At 29.6% G+C, this 22,310-nt stretch overlaps 1 protein-coding gene across 1 annotated transcript; it reads right to left on the reverse strand.

Annotated features, from left to right (window-relative positions):
* Positions 1 to 19,430: 19,430 nt before the first annotated feature.
* Positions 19,431 to 20,932, reverse strand: LOC135951206 (uncharacterized). The gene is made up of 3 exons (XM_065500812.1): positions 20,569 to 20,932; positions 19,663 to 20,344; positions 19,431 to 19,589 (listed from the first exon to the last, which is right to left on the reverse strand). The coding sequence occupies exons 1-3, from the start codon at positions 20,920 to 20,922 to the stop codon at positions 19,471 to 19,473; spliced, it is 1,155 nt and encodes a 384-aa protein (XP_065356884.1). The 5' UTR covers positions 20,923 to 20,932; the 3' UTR covers positions 19,431 to 19,470.
* Between the last annotated feature and the right edge of the window lie 1,378 nt (positions 20,933 to 22,310).

Below are 22,310 nucleotides of genomic sequence, written 5' to 3' on the forward strand. Positions count from 1 at the left end.
TGTTTCTTAGAATCTATTTTTTCGTCTGATTCTATTGAATAGATGACAATGGCTCTGGTGTTGTTGTGTAGCTGTAAACAAATGTAAATTATGTTTTTAAATGTGTGTTACCAGAAGAATTAAAGCAAAAAGGAATTTATTGATTCCTTTTTTGCTTTAGTTAGGTTCTTTTACAGCAAATGTATTCTATTTAGTTTATGTAAAGTCTGGATAAGTTGGTGTTAAATTCCTGGGAAGTATCTTTTTTAAATTTCCTTTATACTGAAACACAAGTGAGTGTACAAATTGTTGGTCGTTTAGAAGTATGTTTAAGCAAATGTTGGGGGAAAAAAAAGAAACACTCGAAAAACTATGGGAGTAACATTTAGGGGAAATAATAAGATTTGATAGGAGAAACGTTGGCATGTCGCGTTCGCTATCGGTACCGTAACAAACTTTTATAATAACATTTTACAGATTTGCAGGTTTTACACAAATTACCATCAGTTATTAAAATTTCAATAAATTTTTTTGTTTTTCTGATTAATTCCAACTATTTCTGTTTAAAACCTGTAAATCTCACTAGTACTGGAACAGACCATATATTTTATTGGATGTATAACTTAAAAATGCGAGATTTACAATGGATGGTGTATCTTTTGAACGCTGTTTTTGTTTTTAATAACTTATACGTCATTTATTCTCACTTAGTTATTGAACATTATAGTGTAACCAATAAAGTTTTTTTGCTTCGAAAATGTCGAATTTTGTACCAACAAAGCATCTAATGAGGGAAGTTTTGCTTTACTTCTTTATTTTGAAAAAAATGGTGCTGAAGTACGCCGATTGCTCACCAAAGCAAAAAAGTTTGCGAGCAACAGGATTCATCCAAAAGCAGGGAAATTGGATATCATACGAATAGAAGCCAAGAGACCTTGAAAGACGAAATGATGCTTCAACGCTATAAAATAAAATCATTACTTGCGCTGCAAAATGGATTCATTACAATAACCCGAAGCGTAAGAGATCACATGTGAAGCCCGGCCAAACAGCCGCATCGAAACCAAAGCCAAATATCCATGGCACTAAGGTAATGTTCTGTATTTGTTGGGACCATAAGGGTCATATCTATTATGAGCTGTTGATATCTGGCCAGACCATTACAGAGAACCTGTACCGAACGCAACTGATTCGTTTGAAGTGAGCATTGACCGAAAAACCCCCAGAATATGCGGCCTGACATGAAACCTTAATTTACCATCATGACAATGTTCGGACACATGTTGCAATATCTGTTAAAAACTATTTAGAATGAAGTAGTTGGGAAGTTTTATCTCAGCTGCTTTATAGTCCATACCGTGTCCCTTCCGACTACTATCTGTTTCGATCGATACAGAACGCTCTCTTTGGAATACGCTTCACTTTGGAACAGAGTATCCGATATTGTCTTGATTCTTTCTTGTTCTTTTGACTCGGAATCGATATGTTGCCAGAAAGATGGAAAAAGGTCTTAGCTAACAATGGCCAATACTTTGAATAAGTTTATATTGTACAAATGTTTCAAAGTAAAATCTAAACATTTAAAAAAATATCGCATTTTTAAGTCAAACACCCAATACAAATGGTCAGAATCTTGGATAATATTCGTTTACCCAACAAAACCTTTTTTAATCAAATACATTCTTCAGTAGGGAGGATCCATGTGAAAGCGTGCAGCCCACAGTGGTATGAGAAAAAAAAAAGAGGGAAATAAATCTGTAACTTCTAAACCCTTACTTTGAATGAAATTTCACATACTCAAAGGGGAAGTGTTGTCGAGTTTAAGTTTTGAATCTGGGCCTTATGAGCCCACCAGGAGCTGAGTCAAGGGTCCCCAAAGTAGGACACCTCGGGTATGGTCAATTTTAAAAATGATACTATTTCTTCGTTTGTGTTCCGATTTCAAAAAAATTACATATATAGAATCTTCTCATTGAGCACTACATAAAACTACATAGTCGTAGCTATCAATTATCTGTTAAATGTTGAAAATTAAATTTTCAACATTTTTACCCACCCTACTCCAGTTTTTTGATGACCGCGGTTCCAAGTATTTACCGATTTTCTCCATTTTTCTTTTATAGGATTAACAACAGATGTATATATCAAATAAAGGAAGAATTGTTTAAAAACCATAACTGAGTCCAAAATTATATGCATTTGAATTAAAAAAAAATTAAAAAAGGCGATTTTTCGCTAGTTTTTGGAGAAAAAAGTACTTTTATTCTTTTTCAGTTATCTAAAAAATTGCTAAGAGGATGTATAATAAAAGCTAAATTAACGTCAAATATTTTAATAGAAAAAAAATTATAATTTTTGATACCCAGGGGACCAAGTCCATTCAAAAAACGCCTATTTTTTATGTAAAATTCAACTTTAGGGCAAAAATTCTAAAGTTGCATAGTCAATATCAAAATATAGTAACCCATTTTAGATGGCCCAATATGTTCGTAATGATTTTGTAAAGGGTTCCGATAACCCCGCCCCTGGTGTGGATATTATAGCCAAAAAACGAAAATATCCCATTTTTGGAATTTTTCAATACTTTTTTTGGAAATTGCGGGATTCGTGATTATAAATTTCAAAATTTGTTTTTATTTTTCTATTTTCAATAAAAAAATCTATATAAGTTTAAAATTTCATTAAAAAATATTCATAAATAAAAATGTTATTATAATTTAAAAAATTTGTATTTATGCAAAAACTCAATAAAAAGCATTTTTTGTCATATTTTTCAAAAAAGTATTCCATGAATTTTTTAATTGTCAAAAGTTATATACATTATTGAAAAGCAGACAAAATCCTCTATCCATTGATATATAATATGTCTTATGTTTTTGACGTGGCAAATTAATTAGGGAAAACTTAACAACTCGCATATTTGCAAAAATCGTTTTTTCATATAAATTCATATGAAAATGTAAGAAAATAGAAAACTGAACACAGTCGATTCAATTTCAATTTATATGGCAAAAACACAGGTGCTTAAATTTGTATATGATTTTATATGAAAAAACGTATTAAAAGTTTTTCTTTATAACTCCTGAACTAATCGAGTCTCCATCGAATGTTTTTTTTTCATGAATATAGTAGAGAGTTTAGATGTCCTCATATCATGTTCGTTTTTAATTTTTAACAACGCGATCTTTGATATTTCTTACATTGAAATATATACTCCGAAAATTGATCTTTAACATTTTGGATGTAAACAATTTTATTCAAACCATTCTAAAGTCAATATCATTGCCTTTAAAATGGAATCAAAAGTTATGTTGGACTTTGAGCAGATTCATAGTTATGGGCAATTATCTTTATATACTTTTAAACAATTTTAGCATATTTTTGAATTTTCAAATCGAGATAATTTTGAACTGAAATTGGTTTCCGATGAAAAAGTCATTGATTTGAGTAACCCTTTGCAACCAAAATATGGTAAATTTCATTAAAATCGAAAGTGTCAAATCCGAAAATAGCAGTTTTCTGTCCGTTTTGATATGGATTCTATCTCCCAGTATACATTGTTTTATTTAATTATAACATTTTTGATTTCAATTTGAAATTTTTATTTGAGTGTAAGTTTTTATGGTTTTTCTGCTGAAATGTAAATCTTGTTTTTTTTTGTCTTTAAATTAATTTTTATTTTTTTTTTGTACTGTATTTAGTTATTTTATTGTTTTCTTTTTTCACTTAAGTTTTCTTATGCACAATTTTAATTAAAACTTATTTCTAAGTTATTGCTTTATTTGACTTTCTGTTGTTGTTTTGATATGTAACATATTGAAATCTTAGTACTATTAGAATTCTAAGAAAGTACTCAAACTACAGCAATAAATAAAAGGACAAAATTTACACAATTTAAATTGTCTTTAAAACAACCAAAAGTAATACAGTGTGTTGAGTAATTGAAAAAAAATTTTAATATGTATCAAAATTTTAATATGTATCAAGAACTAAACCAATAAAAAGCTTAACCTAGAGTATTAAAATAACTAGTCCAAAAATGCAAGAGATTTGAATGGTTAAATCAAAAACTATATATTAACTCCATAGATCAGAAATATTTGGTATTGAAATAATAATAAGAAATAATACATAAGTTTTTACATTTTTTTTGTACAAATTTTCCCTTTCTATTACATTCGATAATTTAATACTTACTCTTCTCAAACCTACTGTAAAAGTTCTGTAATTTTTTTTGTACAACTTACCAAATTTAAGTTTTAAATATTTTGCTGTGTCAAATAAACTATTTACATTATATCAAATTGTTTAGATTCATACCCAATATGTTTCAAGTTTCATTACAACCCCAAAAAAAAAACGAAACTAGAAAAACTCTACAATTGCAATAAAAAAAAACTTTAAAGTTTAGTTTTCCAATTTTTTTTGTTGTTAGCTGTTGTACAACACAACTACATCTAACAATTACTTTGTCCTTACAACAGCAAGTAAGTAACAAAAACAACATTAAATGAACATGTAGAACATACATACGTCAGGATTTAAATAAACTTTTTGATTTCCACAATTAAGAGAAATCTTTGCAGTAGGCAACACAACAACAGGAAAAACATTTTGTCAGAGAAGCAAAAAGAGGATAAAACAAGTAAGAGAACTATATTCGGCTGTGCCGAATCTTATATACACTTCACCAAATTATACTTCAAAATACAAATTTGAAATAGTTTTAGGTAAACAAAATTAATTTTTTTTTCAAAGTTTTTATTTTAATTTTTTGGAAATTTTTTTTTTTAGAATTGTTTCTTTTTATTTTTTTTAAATTTAAAAATTTTTTTTTTATTTTTAAAATTTTTTTTTAATATTTAACGTAAAAAAAATCGCGTTAAAAAATATTTTTCCGAATTTGACCCATTGTAGGTCCAACTTAGTATGGTTTTATATACATCATTGCAAAGGTCTTTGAAATATCTATCATTAGATATCCATATTGGCTATATTAATGACTTAGTAATCCAGTAATCCAGATATATGTAAAAAATAGGTCAAAAATCGAGGTTGTCTCGGTTTTTTCCTCATATGTCAGCCATTTGTGGACCGATTTTGCTGATTTTAAATAGGAAACTTCTCGAAAGCCTGTCTGACAGAATTATTGAAAATTTGGATCCCGAAGATATCTGGGGTCTTCAGAAAATTGATTTCAACTGACAGACTTACCGACAGACAGACGGACAAACTTATATATACCCTTCTCACGAAGGTGAAGGTGAACGCTAAAAAAATTGCACCGAATCATGGCTTGCGATGAAAAATGGATCCATAACGATAACCCGAAGCATAAGAGATCGTACGTGAAGCTTGGCCAACCAGCAGAATCGAGACCAAAGCCAAATATCCATAGTGCTAAGGTAATTTTCTGTATTTGTGGACCCTTCTATCTATTATGAGCTGCTGAAATCTGACCAGACCATCACATGGAATATGAGGCCAGACATTAAACCGTAATATTCCATCATGACAACGCTCAGCCTACCTGTTAATAAGTATTTACAATAAAGTGGTTGGGAAGTTTTGCCTCACCCGTTTTATAGTCAAGACCGTGTCCATCCGACTACTATTTGTTTTGATAGATGCAGAACGCTCTCTCTAGGATATGTATCCGAAATTGGCATGATTCGTTCTTGGTCTCAAAAGATGAACAGTTCTATTGGCTCGTAATCCATATGTTGTCAGATGGATGGGAAAAGGTCATTGCTACTTCGAAACTAAAAATTTCGCATCTTTAAAAACGTTGTATCAACATTGTACAGTGGGGCAGAATCAACATTTTTTGGAAATAAATCTGTCATTTTTATCGGTATAAAATTTTATGTGGGCCTAGCCAAGGAGTATCCAAGTTTAAGTTATTAAAATGGACCCTACAAATGCTCCAGGGGCGCTGCTATGGGGTCTCAAAGTAGGGCACCTTCGATATGTACAATTTTTAAACGTCTTATTACAAAGATTTTTATGTTTTTTAAAAGGGCTCGGCTTTTTATACCCTACACCACCATAGTGGGGAGGGTATATTGGGTTAGTGCTGATGTTTGTAATATGTCTAAATATTGTCTCAACACCCACCTTAAAGTATACCAATCTGCTCAGGATCACTTTCTGAGTCGATTTGAAATATAATTCAACAAAATTTGGTACAAGCTCTTCTATTGCCCCAAGGACAAAGCCTATTGAATTTAGTTAGAATCGGTCTATTATTTCTCCTAGCCCCCATACGATTGCCCTAACTGAAAATAGTTAAGCTCTCATAAATACCTTAGTTATATAGATATCCAAACCAAATTCAGCAAAAATAAGTTTTATATATGTAAGTCAAACTCGTATCACCAAATTTTGTGATGATCGGTCCACAATTAGTCATAGCTACCATATAGGCCCACTTCCGAAAATCACTTTAACTAGCATAAATCTCTTAAAAACATTGGAATTCTTAGAAAACTCAACACAAATAATTTATATATATAAAAAAGTCATGTCACTAAATTTTATAACGATCGGTCCATAATTAGTCATAGCCCCCATATAATGCCCACTTCCGAAAATCATTTTAATGAATGTAGATTTCTTAAAAATGTTGGTATTCTAATAAAATTCAATACAAATAGGTTTCATACATATATACAGAAGACATGCCACATAATTTTATTGTGATTGGTCTATAATTAGATTGGTGTAGGGTATCACATGGTAGGGCTTGACCGACTATACATTCTTACTTATTTTTATAATAAAAAATGTGTATAAATTTTCTTATATTTTATTCAACAAGTCAATAATGGTTCTGACATTTTATATTAAATATGAAAAAGTCAAAGCCAAAAGCCAGTGAAGAAATGCAGTCTAGAAACCATTTCGATCTTGTTGTAGTTGAGAGCTTTGGTAACGTCGCGACGTTTGGGATTCTTCTCGCGTCAGTGTCGATGGCATATTGGTATCGGGCTGTCTGAGAGACACCACGATTATTCAATATATTAATAAAGGTACTTTTACCTCTCTTCTCTACTGATAGTGTTCGGCATAGACTTAAAACTATTCATAAGAACTCTATTCCATTTTCATTTATGTTGACTATAGCTTTTATACCCTTCATTTTCCATTCCATTTTCATCCTATTCCTTTTCATTTCAACCAAGAAAATATTTCCTATTTTTTTTATATTTTTCCACCAACTTTTTTAGATTTATTTTACAATTCACTGTTAAATCCGCCGTTAAGATAGTTTAAATACCCCTTATTTTATTTACAAATTTTGAAATTAAATTAAAGTTTAAATCTCTTTTAAATGAGTTCATAATAAAATACACGGAAATGAGAATTTTCTTTTGCCAGCATAGGAATGCAGTGCGGTTTTTATTTTTATTTTAAATCTGTGTGTAATTTTTTATACCAGTTCCCTTTTTTTCAACATGTAACTCTTAACTGTTTTTTATGCATTACAAAGCATGTACTTACATAGTTTTTTTTATTATTTTTTGTTTATTATTTTGTTTTCGTTTTATATTTATTTTAATCCTTTTCGTGCTTAAAAGTGGCTTTATTTAAATATTTTATTGTTCATGTTGCATGGAAAATGGGGAAAATGAATGTAAAATATATACATTCATAGTTATAATTCGAGCGGGAAAAAATTTTAGGGCTTCACTTTATAGGCCTTCTAAAAGATCTGTTTACACATTCTAAAAGATGTTAAACTCATTACACCCTGCCTTCTCGCAGAAGATGTTCTAGAAGGACTTTGCTTCTCCTATTTAGTTAAAATTCAAAAAAGATTGTTTTTGCAATTATTCCTTGTCTCTGTATAATAAAATTTATTTTGCTCTTATAATAAACTGTTATCTGAAACCAGAAGAAGGTACAAACCATAGAGAAACAACAAGAGCGGAAACTAGAAAAAAACTCAAACCAAAATTTTATTTGTTTTCACATTATTTTATTTACTAATACATTCTCATCAGTTAGGCTTTTGACAACTGAGTTAGGTCTTTGACAGCAGAGTTTCCGCTCTATGTATATTTCTCTATGGTACAAACTCTTTTAAAAAATGTAGCCTTTTTTTTATTTTATGTTGGGAAGTTCGAGTCATACTTTAAATTCCATTCTTTAGGTTTTATGCTGAATTTATTAAGAATATTTTCCCTAATAACCCTCTTTAATAACATAATTCAGCAAACCTTCAATTAGGCTTTCATTTCTATGAGGCATTAAGCATTAAGCCTTCAACGGAAGACCTTCTAATATGCCATCTTAAGTAGGCGTTCTAAAAGATCTCCTTAATAACCTTTTTTTATGACTTGCTTCAGCAACCTTTTTTTCTATGGAGCATTACGTGGCAGTCTCCTTATAGGCCTTCAACTTAAGACCTTCTAATATGCCTTCTTAAGTATGCAAGACCTTGGTTCCTAATAAAACGACATGTAAAATTGAAAAGATTTTGCCATGCGGCTTGTTGTCCTTGTGTCGGTAAAATAAGGCCTTCAGGAAGGCCTCTTTACCGCATATTTTACCCGCTGTTGTACATTCGAAAAATTCGCTTGCTACAGATTCTGTTGTTGTTTGTTGTTGTTGTGGCTTATTGCTGTTGTTGTTTACTACTTACACTGATGGCAGCAGATCAGTCTTCCAGATGAATGCCTTTGATGATAATTTTCTCTACGGTTGTTTAATTTGTGGCACAAAAATGTCTTGAAGAGTCGGTTTGCTTAAAATTGTTTGTCTGCTGTTGCATCTCTCTTTTGTTTCCAATTTAAAACAGTATAATAACTTTAAATCTGCAATACATCCATCATTCATTGCTGTGGCTTTAATTAAACAATAAAAACAGTTTAATTGAACAATTTAATATTTGATGGCCAGAATCACTGACATCTTTTTTCATAACTGATATTTGCCAGAGGAATTTTTATAGGTATATATTGACATAAGATAATTTAAAATGGGAGTAAAAATAAGAATGTTTATAAAATTTACTGTTCACTCCTTGAGGATCAATCCAGAATTTCTGAGAGAGTTAAAGCAAAGAATATAAATAAATGATTTGTATTATTTTGGTTAAAGCTAATAACATCTAAAACAATTCGTTTTCTAATTTGTGCTTGCTATTTGCAATACAATTTTACCAATATAGTGGTTAATAGACATTTTATTATTTGGAATTTATAGTTAAAAACTGTAACGAAATATTGGCAAATAAATAAACAACAAGTAAGAGAGCTATATTCGGCTGTGCCGAATCTTTATACCCTTCACCAAATTATACTTCAAAATAAAAATTTTAAATATTTTTAGGTAAAAAAAAAATTTGTTCCCAATGTTTTTTTAATTTTTTGTAAAAAAAAAAAATTTGAAATTTTTTTTTTAAATTTTAAAATTTTTTTTTGGGTTTTTTAATTTGTTTGTAATATTCAGCGAAAAAAAACTTTTGGTGAAAAAAATATTCAGTTTAAAAAATATTTTTTCCAATTTTTACCCATTGAATAATTTTTACTCTTTGAAATATCCATCATTAGATATCCATATTGTCTATATTAATGACTTAGTAATCCAGATATACATAGAACCGATTTTCACGATTTTAAATAGCAGCCGAGCCGCAAGAATTTCAGAGATATTGATGAATAAATCGTGTATGTGAGTTATTTGGGGTCTTCGGAAAGTTGATTTCAACAGACAGACGGACATGGATTACTCGACTCCGCTATCTATAAGGATCCAGAATATATATGCTTTATAGGGTCGGAAAATTATATTGTGGAAATTAGAAATCATAAAATTTCATGATTCAAGAGATATCAAATCCCAAAGTTTTTATATTTTCAAATTGTTGTTTCAACAAAATTTAAAAACATGTTTTCGATTCTAATAAAAACTGAATATGTAGAACCATTTCACATTATGCAATTAGTTGCGCTAGTCTTTTGTGCAATTCTTATGTTAGTAGATGTCAGAGGTAAGGTCGGGTTAAGGAGAAAATTTTGTTTAAAATTTGAGTACAGACTTGCTTGTACTTGGGAAGTTGATTTTGAAATGGGACCGATTTAAAATTGAAGAGTTTCGAGGAAATTGCGAAATTTATTGAATTTATTTGTTAATATAATTTGTTTACTCTATTACAAAAACAATTGGGCTATATTCGGATGAGCCGAATCGTTAATACCCTTCACCATAATTTATTTTTTGCTGAATAAATATTTAAGTGAAAAAATATTTTTGTGAAAAAAATTCTGTCAGATGGTTGGTAAAAAATGTTTAGTGAAAAACGTGGTGAAAATCCCTTATTTAGTGAAAAACAAGTCGATCGGTATACTTTCAGGTGGGTGCTAGACTAATATTTTTGGGCGTTACAAACATCTGCACAAACGCATTATATTCCCACCATCCTCATTCAGCATTTATTAGAATAGAAAACCTTTGAAATTTCGTTTTAAAAGCATGAAATATTTTGGTATTAAATTATAGCGGATTATCGATGTCAGAATTTTGTTATATTTAATCATCTATATGTAAATGAAATGCAAATACAATTTTTAATTGGTATTGTTTTCAACGTTTTATTTTTTTATTTTGAAAAATTTTAACTTGACCCAAAACTCGAAAATGCAAATAAAATTGGGACCAGTAGTTTGTAAGTAACAATTATGTATTATTTAATTTAATTTTGTGCTTCGCTTCCCCTATCGTAAAAGAAATTAAACTTAATTATTCTTAATTATTCTTATTCTATTTTTAAATAGAACTTTTGTTTTTTCGTACCACTTTCACAACTTTTTCCAAATCATAATCAGTGTTGCCAATTTAGCCCTTTTTGGGCTAAATTTAGCCCTTTTCAATCTTGTTTAGCCACAAAAAAATTAATTTAGCCTTTTTTCTAGCCTTTTTTATTTTCATTTAGCCATATATATTTACTCTAATGAAAATTATATATTTACTCTAATGATCTGAAATTTTTGCAGTTGAAAATTAGTAAAATCAATTCAAAAAAATTGGCAGGGATATTATGTCAAAAATTAATTAAAAATGTTGAACCAGTAAACAATTTAAGCACATACAAATGGTTGGACCTTCCATACATTAAAAACATGCCATAACTAATATAGAGAAAATGTACGTTATTTAAATAAAAATTGTTAATAAATATGTTAATGTTTTAGGCGCGAGTCCGGGCGTTTATAAAATCATATATAGGGTTAAAGAGAATACTTTTAACTTTATCTGGGCGATGTATTGAAGTAAATATAGTACTTTAACAAATATTTTATAACACATGACATGTAGTCATGTCATGACTACAAAGACTACAATCAAAACAATTTAGAAAGAAAAATTCAGTTCATTATCGATAATAACTTAGGTATGATCATTTTTATCTGATCAAATATAGAAAATTAACTTTTTCCAAATTTAAATTAAATATTTATGTTTACATATTTTGGCTACCTTAGTTTTGATATGTTTACTAACTAATGGCAAAATTTATGTTTTTGCCAATGAAAATCAATTCTGTCCGGCGACGTGTATAATTTTTAGAATATTTTTTTTCTGCATTACATGAGAGGCATATTTGCCATATATTCACTTATCAAAATATTCTCCATCGAAGTTATCACAAAGGATTACTTTATACATAATTTGTCTTTCATATTAATAAATTTGCATAGGAGCATTTTGCAGGTCAGGTGATAAATACGAGGCTTTAAAAACATCGGCATATGATATACGTGTGGCCCCATATTAAGTTATTTTAAAGTTAAGGATCAACATACAGGAATAAATATTCTTATTTTCTTGCATTTGAACGTGTGTAATATTCATACATTTTTGTTTGTCTATTCCGCATAGCCAAATGTAACATTCTAAGTTGTTTTTTGTGTCAAATGTATGTATTTTTTTAATTAAAAATTTTAGCCCTTTTTTTAGCATTTTTTTAGCCCTTTTTTAGCCTTTTTTTTCTAAGTATTTAGCCCTTTTTGCTCACCATGAATTGGCAACACTGATCATAATAAAAAGCTTATTTTATAATATTAAAACAACATTTTAAATTATATTTGAAATTTGTTTTATGATACGAAACTTAAAATAATAGTCAACTTTATGGACTTAAAATCGACTTTAGGGTTCTGTGGTTAGGCTGAATATATTTATTTAGTAATTAAAATCTAAAATTTTTCTTATAAATTAATCAATTTTTATTAAAAATCAGAGAAATTTACTAAATACTGTATTAACATTAAATTGACGTTACTTGACTAAATGTTCGTATTGATAGCTGCTATAGCTCTCATTTTTTCCTAAATATTCATATGGATAGTAAACAAGTAAGAGAGCTATATTCGGCTGTGCCGAATCTTATATACCCTTCACCAAATTATACTTCAAAATACAAATTTTAAATATTTTTAGGTAAACAAAATTTATTTTTTTTTCCAAAATTGTTTTTTTAATTTTTTGGAAAAATTTTTTTTTCAAATTGTTTTTAAATTTAAAATTTTTTTTTTTTAAATTTAAAAATTTTTATTTTATTATAAATTCTAGAATGGGAGGTGCCACGCCCACTATTAATTATTATGGACGACAAAATAATTGTTTCACAGTTTAGCGAATTTTAGTATTTTATGAAATTTCAAAACAAAAAGTAGCCTATAGTTCCTTCCAGACATAACAGGAACATGGCGTTATCGCCCTTGTTCTGAAAAGCACATATCGCTTAAAATTTAAGTTTTCGATTTGAAAACGTCAAACAGGTGTTCTGACAAACGAAACCGCTAGTGAATACTGAAACCAATAGCAAATCGTGGTTTTCAGAATATGCTGAAATACGTTTTGCGTTTTTCAAACCGTAAGGGATTTTAAAAGGCTGCGTTTTCCAGAACATGGGCGATAAAAAAGAAAATCGGTTCAGCCGTTTATAAAAACACACATTAATTTTTATATACATATGTACATATATTTCATGTCAAGTGAACCAACTTTTGAAATCGATGTTTTTCGATCGGGATGATCGAAAAAAAAAGTAAAAAATGATATGTCTTGAGTTAAAAAATATTTATTTTGATAGATATCCCACTAGCATCGCACTAAGCGACCAATAAGGTCTTCAAGGAAAATAACTAAGCTTTCTTTTGAGCAAAAAAATATTAAAAAATGGTACATTTAAAAAAAAAAAAAAAAAAATTATGTATCGAGTTACAAATCATTTAATTTGATTGATATCCAACTCACATCCCACTAATCGATCAAATAGGCCTTCAAGATAAATATCTAAGCTTTCTTTTGAGAAAAAGTTTTTGATTTCGGAAAAAAAATTCCAAATTTTTTTTTAATTTTTTTTCCAAATATTGAAGAAATAGCTATATATCTAACTATTTGGGACATATTTTGATATGAAAAATAGATAATAAGTTAAATGAATGAAAAGAAATACCAGTTTGGCCAAAATGTCAAAATTTTACCCCCTCTAACTCAGAGAGAAGATATCGATTTCAAAAGTTGGTTCACTTGACATGAAATATATAGATAAAAAATAAATTTAGTTTCCCATCGACTGATATAAATATTTCTACTGTGGTTCCGCCCTCTTTTACAGTTTTCTCTAACAAGTTGTGTTACAAAAAAATCGATATTTTTATTCAAATTTAATTTAACTTAAAGGCTTAAATGGTTTATTATTTGTATTAGTATATTATAAAATCATTATAAACCATTTAAGCCTTAATGACCCAGGCAAAAAAAGAATTAAGTTCATTAAACTTTTCACATTCATTTATCTTAGCATCACTAATTAATTAATTTATAATCATTAGTTGCAGTTGCTAAATGAAGAAACTTCTTTGTTGTCTTAAACCAATAACAACAACATCAACAAAATTGTAGCAAAAACCAGCAACAACAAGAACGAAGATGCAACGAAGTAAAAATAATTGCAACTTATTTGGTGCGTGAAAGAAATGCAATTTTAATGCACCATAATGGGTCTCTATGCACCACGAAAAAACATCGTTACCTGTATATGATGATAGTGAAGATGATGATGTGGATGGCGCTGAGAGGTAATAACGCTGATGATTATGATGTACAGGCAGAAATACACAAAAAAAAAACACGAAAACACAATGTTGTCCTATTTAAAACGTTTAAATTAAAAATAACATTATAATTTTTTGCTGTATGTATCTACAAAACAAATAAGTGTAAATTTAAATTTATATACTGCATGTTAGTGTACAACCCAGCAAACTTTAATATTTATCACACCTAAATAAATAATAATGTTAATATCCCCGCATCCCTTCGAAGTTCCTATCATAGCACACTTTTCGCGCTTTCTCGCAACCTCATTTGCACTTTTGTATTTTCGATACTCCTAAGGTGGAAAATTGTTCTCTGCCATTTAAAAACCAAATGCTGAAAGTTTGAGTAAAATCGAATATCGTTAAGAGGTTGCACATTATATTTGAAGTTTATAGTTTTGGGCCAAGGTAGCAATATTTTCCAATTCTAATTAAAGGGTCTTCCAATAGACAATACCGAACTTTGACAGCTAATAGCGGCCATATTGGTGAAGCTACATCTGTCAAATTGACTGTCATTTATTCAATTTGTTTTGACAAATCACCATGGTCGGATATAGCGTTCAAAAACACAGGCAAATAATAAAATTGTTTAATCAAATTGGGTGTTCTGTTCGGGCAACGTTCCGAGCGCTTCGCCCATTTTCCCGTTACTATAATCGTCCTACGGAGAGGACTATTCGCAGTGTGTTGTGATAAATTTGAGTCCACTGGTTCAGTAAACAATGAACGACAAAATGTAATATCTGCCGAAAACATTACCTCTGCCCGTGAGAGTGTGCAGAGAATCCGAAGCAGCAGATTTCGCGTCGCAGACCAGAAATTGTCGACCAGAAATTTGGGCCTACATCCGTAAAAAATTCAACTGGCCCAGAAACTGAATGTGAACGAAATTAGACATGTGATCGCGAACGATTCCTGAACCAGTTGGAAACTGACCTAATTTCCATAAAAAATCAGCTTCAGCAATGATTCCCATTTCTGAATGAATTTCAAATTTGGGATGATACCAATCCACATGAAATCCAAGAGTGTCTAATGCATCCCGAAAAAGTCACTGTTTGCTGTGGATTTTGGTTTGGCCGATGACCGACGGCCAGACCAAAAAGAAATAGGGACCGATGACTCCGGTCCCTATTTCTTTGACAACGACGAATATTTATTGGGATACTATTCGTGTGCATGTGTTAGTATTACACTTATGACAGTATTGGTGGTATGTTGATTTAACCAAATGATGGTGTTAACGGGGCTTATAATAATTTGCTTTTCTTTTGTTCCATTTTCATAATTTTTTTTTTTGTTTTGTTTAATTTGAAGAACCGTAAAACTATGTTCATGGAACATTCAACAGTATGAGGAAAATTGTAGTAGATAAAGTTTGTTTCTCCTAGTTATGAAAAGGGGTGGGTGGCATAATGGGAAATGCTTTTAAAAATACAGTGAACACGCGATAACGCGATACCAAGGCGGTTAACGTTTACAAGTTTGTTCACGTTATCGAATGCTAAAAAAAAAATATAACAAAAAAAATACGCATCAAATTAACAGAAACTAATAGGAACATTTATTGGTTGAAGATAAATAAAAAAAATTTCTTGTGAAATTCGATTCTATGCAGATTCTAAAAAATGTATTTCATCTTTTAAAGATACAATTTTAATAGAATCTAACAAGTTTGTTTGTTTTCCACCGAGCACTCTTCTCCAATGATTACACGTATGTTTTATCTGGTAGCTGCTTCCAGTACAAACCGGATTCGTCAGCATTATAAAGTCAATATGTTGTGGCTGAGCCGAAAGCTTTTCTCCGGAAATTTTGAGGAAAATTGCCTCAAATTTTTGAAGCCAGCCATCGCTGGCATTAAAACAACGATCACTTTCTTTAATTTGTTGGTGAATTTTGCTTTTAGCATCATTCCGCTTGAGGGCATTTTTTTGTTTCGCATGCTAAGAAACCATTTGTACAGAGTTTTTTCCATTTTCAGAAGTTCAGATGTACGTAATGTACTTTCCGGTACCATAAAGAGTATTATTTACACGATTTGTTATTTTCTGTTTTTTTCTTTTTAATGGAACATACGTTGATTTAGCAACACCATAAAGAAGTGGCCACTTAAAATCCGTACGGATTAAATCGAGCATAACTTTTGAAACAACGTGTATTAACATGTTATACATGAAATTAAAGGTAATTCATTAAGCTTTAGGTTTATGTGTCTTTATTGCGAATAAATTTTCTGGCTTTTCTTCTTATGCCTCCCATTAATAGCTGCACAACTTTTCATCCCACTTCTACCGTTATTCCAGCATATTTATTCCACTTTGTTCTCATCAAAATCTGGTTATTTACTGTATCTGCACTCTTTTTTAATTTACGTTTAACAATTGCCCAAATATATCTCGATCGGACGAAGATATAAACAAAAAATAAAGTTGTAACATAGGTGGCATTTACACTTTGATTTAAAGTCATGTCTTTTTTTTTGTTTCTCTTTTAAAACCTCTACAAAAATCCCCTAGCATTTATACGATGCCTTTTTTTGTCAACCATGTTTGCCTTTTTTGTCACCTAATCGTTTCAACAACCAATCAGAAAATAGCTCGAAGCAGAATATTTTTTTGTTTAGACGTCACAATTTGTTAGTACAAAAAAATACGCATGATTTTTAGTCATGACTTAAAGTCTTAATGTAAATGCCCCCATAAAGAAATAAGTCACACAATTCGGGGATTTCCCAACTAAAAAAAAAACAGTTTCAAAAGTAAAGAAACAAAAAATGTGTTCACGTTTTAGAGCTTCCAGATTTTGTTCGTGTTTTAGAATAGTCTGTATAGAAATAAATTTGTTCATGTTTCTGAGACGTGTTCACGTTTTCGCGAGTTCACTGTAACTTAAAAACTAGTTGGATTTTGAAAGGTATAAGTAATTTGTAAAATGGTTACTTTTTAGAAATTGTAAAATAATATTGAAATAATAGTTTCGATTTGCAGAAAGTAACTAAATTTACTTTGTTAAATAATTTTAATAAATTCTTTAATTGTTTATTTACACTAATTTAGAATATGGTTACTTTTCTAAAATTTCAGAAAAAAATTCAGAATAAATTTAAAATTAATAAAATTGGAGGCAATTTTTGAAAATAAGTGATTAATTTTTTTAATTTTAGCGATTACTCTTCTAAAATCCACATTTTATTTCAAATTACCTCATTTTTCTTCAGTAACTCTTAGATGGTATATGGTTACTTATCTATAACTTTGAGAAAAATACAGAAAAGTCTGGAATTGAAACTAAAACTGGAATTTATTAAATTTTCTGTTAAAATTTTGGGAAAATAAGCGATTACTTTTATAAATTTCAGTGTTTTCTAAACAAAACAATGTGAATTATGACAAATAACTATTAGATTGGAATATGGTTACTTATTTAAAATCTTGGCAAAATTTAGAGAAACATCTAGAATTGAAACTAAAACTAGAATTTATAAAATTTTCCGCTGAAATGTTGACAACATATGTGATTACTTTTGTAAATTCTAATGGTTACTCATGTAAAATGTGCTTGAAACTTCTAAAAATTAAAAAATTTCTATATATTTTCCATATTTAAACCAAAAAAATGTAATTTTTGATAAGTAACCATAAGATGGAAATATGGTTACTTATATACAACTATGAGGGAAACTTAAAGGAAAGTGCTGAATTGAAATGTAAAATGGAATTTATTAAATTTTCTGCTAAAATTTTGGAAAAATAAGTGATTACTTTAATAAATTCCAGCGGTTACTCGTGTAAAAATTTCACATTGTTACATAATTTTAATATATTTTTCAAATAAAAACAAAGCAATGTGATTTTTGATCAGTAACGTTAACACTGGAATATGGTTACTTTTCTGTAATTAAAAAAGAAAATCTGAAATCGAAATTAAGACTAGAATTTATTAAAGTTTCTGCTGAAATGTCGACTAAATATGTGATTACTTTTATAAATTCCTGTGGTTACTCGTGTTAAATGTACAAAAATTTTATATCTGTTGAATAAGTTTCGGCCCTAATATCATTGCTAACCAATAATATTGCCTTTGTTGTATTTGGAAGACGTTGCATCCACAAGGTCTTGGTAAATCTTCAGAAACTTTGCCCGAAGCTAATGTACGCATTTCTCGTAAAAGTTCGGATGGTTTTTTTATCGCCAACACTTACGTTTTTCAAATGTTGAAGTCTTTTCTCTTCGGATTCAATAAATTCATTTAACAGGGAACATTTAAGAGTTTCATATTTGTTTTCTGCTGGGGGCGCTTCAACGATATGACTAACATGATTTAGGATGTTGCTCTCTATAGATCCTACCAATGTTTTGTATTTTGTTGTGTCTGACGTAATACTGGAGGTTACAAATTGAGATTCCAGTTGTCGAAACCAAAGTTTAGGATTTTGAAGCCAAAAAGGAGGTACGCGAACAGTAACTCGAGATACTTCGGTTGGAATTAATGATGAGGCAGATCCAAATTATTCAGAAGTTTACATTTTTAAACAATTTAATTAAATTCAAATCCAATTAAATTTATTTAATTCTGTCTGTCTGTTGAAATCAATTTTCTGAAGACCCCAGATATCTTCGGGATCCAAATGCTTTCGAGAAGTCTCCTATTTAAAGTCAGCTAAATCGGTCCACAAATGGCTGATATATGAGGAAAAAACTAGGAGAACCTCGATTTTTAACCTATATCTAGATTACTAAGTCATTAATATAGACAATATGGATATCTAATGATAGATATTTCAAAGTCCATTGCAACGATGTATATAAGGCTATAGTAATTTGGACCTACAATGGGTCAAAATCGGGAAAAATATTTTTTAACACGAATTTTTTTTTTAACAAAAAAAAATTTTTTTTAAATTTAAAAAATTTTAAAATAACAATTCGAAAAAAATTTTTTTCAAAAAATTAAAAAAAAACTGGAAAAAAAATTTTGTTTACATAAAAATATTTCAAATTTGTATTTTGAAGTATAATTTGGTGAAGGGTATATAAGATTCGGCACAGCCGAATATGGCTCTCTTACTTGTTTAAACTTACACTTGACCTAGTATGCCGATATGGATGTCAAATGGAAGAGGATTATCATTACATATTTACAGACTAATGTGTTTTAAAGACTGAGTCAAAAAAAAAACGTATACACTCTATTCCAGCCAAAACTTATCCTTGGTCCAACAAATTATTATTTTTTTAATCACAATAGATAGATAGATATTATGCTTTCTAAATCATTCATTACCAACTGTTATTTCGGTCAAAATATCTTTTCTAAGTAACAAGAAGTAAATTATTCATGTTTTTTTCTTTTTATTTCTAATCTACTCCCTTCAATGTATTGAAGAGTAAAAATGATTTTTAATAAATTCAGAACGACCGCGATCATCCGTTGTTTTTGAAGATTCCAACAAAGAAGGACGGCAGCAAGTGTTTAATTTATTGTTATCATCTGCAAAAATAAAACAAATAAATACAATTTTAATATATTTAATTACATTACAAAGCTTATAAAGTATTCTCACCCAATGAAGAATCACTCCATTCGATGGCCATATTATGCAACAAAACTAAAGCCACAATAACATGACGATTTGTTGAAGACGAACCATACAATTCATTGTCCAATATAGCAAAACGTTGACGCCAAAGATTTAAACAAAACCTGGCTGGTTCATAAGTTAAACGTTGAGCATTGTTGAAAGCCTGTTCGGCCAATGTGATGGCACATGTTACCGGCGTATAGAGATATGAAGAACATTTCAATGAACCATCTCCTAGCAAAAGACGACCACGAAATTCATTTTGTTCGAAACGTTCTTTGATACGTGTTTGAGCAAATATTTCGACCGGTGTAAACATGTTACTGCCAACCGACGAAGTTTGAAAACGACAATCTAGATCGCGTATTTTAAAATCAGCATCGGTTACGATTTGTATATGCAGAATGTCATCGGTTTTTGCTTGCATTTCATTGTCACCATTAGACCGCTTACATTTTACCTTTGTATGAGTTAGAGCTCCAATTACCTGTGGCATATGGGCTAAATCGTAAAATGATTTCGTTACTTTCTCCTTTTCCAGTAATAGACAAGGCATACGTATGTAACGTGAGGCTTTAAAGGACAAAGCTTCAGCTACACGTTTACTGATCTTTAATAAAGTTCGAAATGAGACTCCATGAAAGCGTGCGGTAATTTCCGTGTGCTGGATGAAATTTAAAAAAAAATATTAATATATCGGTCAGAAATAAAATAAGTTTCATATAAAACAGGTAAAACTTTTTACCAAAAGTAGATTTTTATATAAAGACTGGTGTTTACATAAAAACCCGTTTTTGAAAGTAATATTTCACACAAAAGTCGGCTTTTACAAAAATTAAATTTAAAATACATATATTTTATTGCTTTAAAAAACATATTCATTCCTACCTCTGTCCCTCCCCAGTACCGTATTGCAGCCATTATTTGATTTTCTATCGGTACTTGATTTTTTCGTTCCTTCCTCTCACCATTCTGTTGCTCGATTTCCAAATCATCTTTTAACATTTCTAGCAAACGTTTCATGTTGTCTTTGCTAAATCTATAGCTACGTCGAAATTGGGATTCTGTCAAATCCACAAGCGGATTAAAACGTCTTCCTTTTATTTTCTTGGATACACACAAACTGTTAAATTGTCTGCTTGTTTCGATACGTTTTATTATGCTTTCCATGTTGAGGAATTCTTGAAATGTATTCAATTCGTTTAGATCATGTTGGAAATTTTCATATAATTGCAATTCCATAGTGGTTGACTATTCTCCTTAAGAAATTATAAAAACTTTAATAAATGCCAGTTTAATTGGTTTTTGTTTAATTTGTTCTTAACGACAAGTGTATTTCTTTGCAAGTTTTAACTTCTTCTGCCTGTATGTTGTTGTGTGTATTGTATTGTTGTTTACAAACAATCATTCACAATAATAAACCGGAAAACGAAGAATAGAGGTAACTTGTAAAAGAGGAAGTGTTGTACAAAAAGGTAGTATGAAACTTTTTGGCAGGGTATAAAATAACTGTATTTTAAATATATTTGTTGTTGCGATTATTTAATATACTGTACTATAAGTCGTCAGTACCGCCCACCAATTCTTTAAAAACAAGAACTACAGCAGGCCATTGATTTTTCGTCCGATTCTAAGGTGGTAGAGGGCAAAACAATTCGATGCATTTTTTGGAAAATATAAAATTAAAATAATTTATGTATGCATTTATATATTTTCAACATTCAAACCAAAAAATTTCAATTCCGGTTTTTAGTAAAAAAAATATTGATTGAATTATCAAAGTTTCTGTTATACAAAATTCTGTAGAAAAAACTGTTATACACAACATATTCCACAAAATAACTTTTATACACATTTTCTATAGAAAAACTTTTATACACACAATTTTCTATAGAAAATACTATTATACACAATATTTTCTATAGAAAAAACTGTTATACATATTATTTTCTATAGAAAAACTGTTATACACAATATTTTCTTTACAGAAAAGTGTTATGCACAATACTTCCTATAAAAAAACAGCTAAACTCATAATTTTCTATAGAAACAACTGTTATATAAAAAGTTTTCTATTGAAAATACCGTTATGCACAAAATTTTCGATAGACAATACTGTTATACACTATTTTATTTAGAAAAACTGTTATACACAATATTTTCTTTAGAAAAAACAATATTTTGTATATAGAAAGCTGTTATGCGCAAAACTGTTATACACAAAATTTTCTATTAAAAATACCGTTATTCATTCAATTTTCCATATACAATACTGTTATACACAATTTTTTCTTTAGAAAAAACTGTTATACACAATATTTTCTATAAAAAAAACTGTACCCAATGTTTTCTGTAGAACAAACTATTATGCACAATATTTTCTATTAAAAAACCGTTGTGTTTATATATTCTTTCCTACCATGTATGGTTCTTCAAGTCGATTGTTCGAAAAAGTCAACTTTTTGGTAGGAAAAAAATCGAACAATCTACGAACCTAAAAAGGCCGAAAATGTTTTTTACATTAGAAAAGGATAATAGAAAAAATAAAACTAATGTACCTGTGAAATGTCAAAGAAAACACAAAAAGTTATTATTAACAAATTAATATAATCTTAATTTGTTAATAAGCG

Source organism: Calliphora vicina, chromosome 2, assembly GCF_958450345.1.
Source record: "Calliphora vicina chromosome 2, idCalVici1.1, whole genome shotgun sequence".
NCBI lineage: Eukaryota > Metazoa > Arthropoda > Insecta > Diptera > Calliphoridae > Calliphora > Calliphora vicina.

Excerpts from the sequence above, each read along its gene's own strand:
- LOC135951206 (XM_065500812.1), bottom strand. The coding sequence starts at position 20,922 with ATGGAATTGCAATTATATGAAAATTTCCAACATGATCTAAACGAATTG. Across the intron at positions 20,345-20,568 it reads GGTACTGGGGAGGGACAGAG|CACACGGAAATTACCGCACG; the intron begins GTAGGAATGAAT and ends AATTTCATCCAG. Across the intron at positions 19,590-19,662 it reads ATGGAGTGATTCTTCATTGG|ATGATAACAATAAATTAAAC; the intron begins GTGAGAATACTT and ends TTATTTTTGCAG.